General features: G+C 34.6%; 1 protein-coding gene across 7 annotated transcripts in view; it reads left to right on the forward strand.

Annotated features, from left to right (window-relative positions):
* The window catches only part of LOC106881555 (probable global transcription activator SNF2L2), a 74548-nt gene that overhangs the window by 55359 nt on the left and 14333 nt on the right, over positions 1-4856 (forward strand). For 5 of the 7 annotated variants that reach the window (XM_014931988.2, XM_014931995.2, XM_014931990.2 and 2 more), the window contains 6 exons: positions 415-528; positions 951-1058; positions 1770-1903; positions 2797-2939; positions 3224-3411; positions 4112-4393. In XM_014931988.2, the coding sequence (XP_014787474.1) occupies positions 415-528; positions 951-1058; positions 1770-1903; positions 2797-2939; positions 3224-3411; positions 4112-4393 (969 nt within the window). The remainder of the gene's footprint in view (positions 1-414; positions 529-950; positions 1059-1769; positions 1904-2796; positions 2940-3223; positions 3412-4111; positions 4394-4856) is intronic. The other 2 variants (XM_014931992.2, XM_052972500.1) reach the window with 2 other exon arrangements.

The raw sequence follows: 4856 nt of genomic DNA on the forward strand, positions 1-4856 counted from the left end.
GTAGGTAATCTATTGTTATTGAATATGGCAGTTAACTTTATAGGTTTATATTGTTATTGGGTAAGTTAGCTAAATGTATGGGATTTGTGTTATAGAAATTTATTATTGGAGATCTGTTGACATTGAAAGTTGGGTTAATTCATCTTAGGGTTTAGGTCATAGTTACAACTTCCACTTATGAAATTGTTATTATTATTATTATTTCCTGCAAGGCGATGAGCTGGTAGAATTGTAAGTGTGCCAGATAACATTCTGACTTCAAATTCCACTGAGGTCATCTTTGCCTTTTGTCCTTTTCGAGTTGACGAAATAAGTACCAGTTGAACAAAATTTGGGGTCCCCAGTCTATAATAGAAAGGATCTCTATTATTCCTTATATGTACATATTAAATTAATGGTTTTGTTCTGTTCTAGGTTGAGCTCAATCAGGAAGAAACGTTACTCATCATTCGACGTTTGCACAAAGTGCTAAGGCCATTCTTGTTAAGAAGACTGAAAAAAGAGGTAGAATCTCAGTTACCAGAGAAGGTAGGTAAACGATTCAGTCTCTCAGTGTGCAGCTTTTTGGGTTCACACACTTGCAGGTCTTCTACACACTCTCACTCACATCCTGTATTATAATCTCATTTGTTTTTATAATCTAAATGTCTAAATCTACTGGTCATGAGGTAATGACAATTAGATCTTTGAAACAATGTTATAAGGTGTGGTAGGGCCCTTTTGTTTTGATTAAGAGATATAACTCAATTTTCATCTGCTCTACCAAATTCAAAAATTGCTTCTGCTTCTATTTCACAATTAGTTAATACTAGACAGATTCAAAAGTTAGTAATATTTTCTTTGTAGAATAGTTAGAAAAGATTTTATTGTTATTTCTATTTTATATATATATATATATATATATATTATGTTATGTTGTTAGTAAAATTTATTGTGTTAATCTGTTTCAGGTTGAATATGTTATTAAATGTGAAATGTCAGCATTACAACGACTACTTTACCGTCACATGCAATGTAAAGGAGTTTTGCTGACTGATGGATCAGAAAAAGACAAAAAGGTAAGCACGTTGATGAGGGTAATGATGATGATGATAGCAGTGGTGGTGGTGGTGGTGGCATTGATGACAAAACGAGAAAGTGATTATGTATTGGCATTACCAGTCTACAATTAAGAGAGAGACTGCTACATGAATGCTAATATAAATACATCATGGTCACCAATCTATGTCTGCTTTTCCATATTGGCATGAGTTGATTGGATCATCAGTCTCGAGGGCTCTAGCTCTCATAAAGAATTGCTGCCCTCCTAAAACAGTTTGGACACCACATCTCGTATCTTCAATTTCAATCATGGTTTCTATGGTTTGATGCCTTCCTATCAGTAATTCTGGGCAACCTCTACTACAGCATACCACAATGGTTTCTGTTCCCTTGGAGCAGTTCAGCAGACAGCTAAAAAAGCATCTTGTTTCGGGAAAGCATTTGTTACATATTAAGCTTTCCAATAATATTGTCTAAGAAAGAAAGATATATGGATCTGTATGTGTATCGGTGAATCCATCCATCCATCCATCCATCCATCCATCTATCCATCTATCTATCTATCTATCTATCTTATAAAACCCATTTTTATGACTGTGTTGTAACTTCTGTTAATTGAATCTATTTGTATGGGGACTGCTTTGCTGAGTGCTGGTGTTTATTTTTGTCAGTGATGTGGTAATGTTTCCTTTCTCTAAAATTAGTGTCTTTATGTATTGTGTATATAGGGTAAAGGGGGTACAAAAGCCCTGATGAATACTATTATGCAGCTGAGAAAGATCTGTAACCATCCATTTATGTTTCAACATATTGAAGAAGCATTTGCCGATCACTTAGGAATTCAAGGAGGAATAGTAAGTGGGTGAGTATTTCTCTTGTTTCTGATGAACATTTCACCATCTTTTCTGATTTTATTTGTAAACAGAAAAAATGTTTCTGTCTATTTAAAGAAAACTAATATTTTCACTTTTAATGGTTGTTAGAGTAAAATGTGGATATTTGTATAAATGAGAACAAGATACATTTTTTTATTGTCCTTAGTTTTAATTTAAGATGGATAAAATAAGTATTAGTTTTTTTTTTTTTTAGATCAATTGAACAAATTATATAGATTTTCTTATGCATTACTTCCTTTTATCCACTAATGTATGTCTGGCTAACTAAAAAAATCATTAAAATAAGGGCATTCAGAGAGCGTAGACCTCTGCCAAGGCAACACCAACATCCTCTCAACGATTAGCCAGAGGTGATTTTTAAAATGAGAATATCTGAAATAAACTAGACTGCTCTCAAAAACGAGAATACTAAAAATGAACCTGACTGCTCTCAAAATTTAAATTAAAAAGCAGATCGATTCCAAAATCTAATCTGTTCATACCAGTCACTAGGCCAAACATCCCTGAAAGTTTTACCCAAATCCATTCAGCAGTTGTTGAGATATCTTGTCCATGGACAAACAAACAAACACGACTGAAAAACAATACCTCCACCTTCGCTAAGGCAGAGGTAATAAAACAGAGAAGCCTGAAGAGTCAGATGTATGGAGTGCTAGCATAGGTTTTACTGTTACTAGTTAGCAGTGTCCCCTGTTTTGTGTTCAAATTGTACTGTGGTGACCTAACTGTATCCCTTACACTCACTTCTAGAAAGTAGAACTCATTTTTTGTTATTATTATCATTATGTGCTACTACTGTCCCCTCTTTCTCCTATTATTGCCATTTTTGTTATTGTTATTGTAATTATTAATGTTGCAGGCCGGAATTATACCGAGTATCTGGAAAGTTTGAATTACTTGATAGAATACTTCCGAAATTGCGTGCCAAAGACCATCGTGTTCTTCTTTTCTGTCAAATGACGTCCCTCATGAGCATCATGGAAGATTACTTTGTATGCAGAGGTAAGTTTTGATTCAATATCATCACACTCGCTTCAACAGTTGCTTATTCCACTTGGCATAAAAAGATTTCATTGAATATCGTATTTTGCTTAACATAAGAACACATCACTCAACATTAGCACACATCACTCAACACCAGCACTCCACTCAGTGCTAGCATATGTCACTTGGCAATATGAATTCATCTCTCATCTCTAGTACACATCAATGTCTAGCTGCACTTTGCTCATCACTAGCTACCTCTTCTTACTGAGAAAGAATATTTTCATGTGTTTATTTTTCAGGTTTACGCTATTTACGACTTGATGGAACAACAAAGTCAGAAGACAGAGGCCATCTTTTGGCTTTATTTAACCAAGAAGAATCTCCTTATTTTATTTTCCTGCTCAGTACTAGAGCAGGTGGTTTAGGTTTGAATTTACAAGCTGCAGACACTGTCATTATCTTTGATTCTGACTGGAATCCACATCAAGTAAGTTAACAAAAACTGTTTCATGTTGATGTATCAGTATGTGCTAACTTCCACTGAAAATAGTCTTGTCTGTGACTGTTGTGTAAATCTCCATGATTTTCAATTGAGAGAGACGTAAGCTTCACTCAGCTCAGCAAGGTATTATGTTGAAAGGAAACACATGTTAGATGCATCATGGTACACTTTCCTTATGGAAGGTGTAGCAGATGAAGCTATGTTCTTTCTGAACAGTCCATAGCCATGTCTATCACAGTGATTTAACTCTTCCTCAATTTAGACATGAAAATATTTCTAAACTCATTGTTTGATTTTTTTTTCACCACGTTGTTTTTTAGTCTTTCAAAACAAATCAGTTGAATGCCAAGACTAGATGCTTTGTGGTGTCTTGTCTGTTATCACAGCTTTGTGTGTTCAAATAATAACGAAATCAACTTTATTTTGAAGTTGGTTAAATACCTTTAAAAAAAAAAAAAAAAACTTTGGCAATATTTTATCATTTCCATGTTCTATTCCACTACTTCTGGTAAATCTAGGATCATCACAACTTTGTATTCTCGCCTCCAAATATGTTACGACTTCTTTCCTATATGAAGAAATAAATGATGTGTGTGTGTATAAACTGTGTATGTATTTGGAATTTTCAAGATTTCCAGGATTATGTAACCTATATTGACCAATGTTATCCTTTATGTCATTTCAGGATCTGCAAGCTCAGGATCGTGCGCATCGTATCGGTCAACAAAACGAAGTACGAGTTCTTCGTTTGATGACTGTCAATAGCGTTGAAGAACGAATTTTGGCAGCTGCACGTTACAAACTTAATGTTGATGAGAAAGTGATCCAAGCTGGTATGTTTGATCAAAAGTCTACTGGAACTGAGCGCCGACAATTCCTACAAGCACTACTTATGCAAGAGAATGATGAGGAGGAACAGGCAAGTGATTGCTTTTATGTCAAGGTGAATAAATTTCGTAATGGAGGAGTGAGTATTTATATTTAATATTGGCTCCAAATTTTGAGTTTAAATTTGCTGCATGTGTTGAATTGTGTAATTGTGCAGTAGGACATTTAGTGCTTCACATTTTAGTTCACTTAGTTATTAGGAAACAAGTACCAGCTCTTCCAGGAATTATTATCTGCCTCATCCAAGAGGAGAATTGTCGGATCTTTTTTAAAACGGGGGCCACATTTTTCATTAACGAAACACTTTGAAACTTGGAACACTGGTAGAATGTGTCATATAAAACATCTTTTTCTCTTAGTCTTCTTAAAAAAAAAAGAAATCCATAAATTATTCCATGTTAAAGTTGTCGTATTTCTGTAATTTCAACCAATCACTGACGTCCATTCAGCCGATATACATTAAGTGCCGACTACATAAACAAACGATTCTGAAACAATTAACCCTAACCCTAACCCTAGGGTTAGGGTTAAAGCAAATTTAA

Source organism: Octopus bimaculoides, chromosome 13, assembly GCF_001194135.2.
Source record: "Octopus bimaculoides isolate UCB-OBI-ISO-001 chromosome 13, ASM119413v2, whole genome shotgun sequence".
NCBI lineage: Eukaryota > Metazoa > Mollusca > Cephalopoda > Octopoda > Octopodidae > Octopus > Octopus bimaculoides.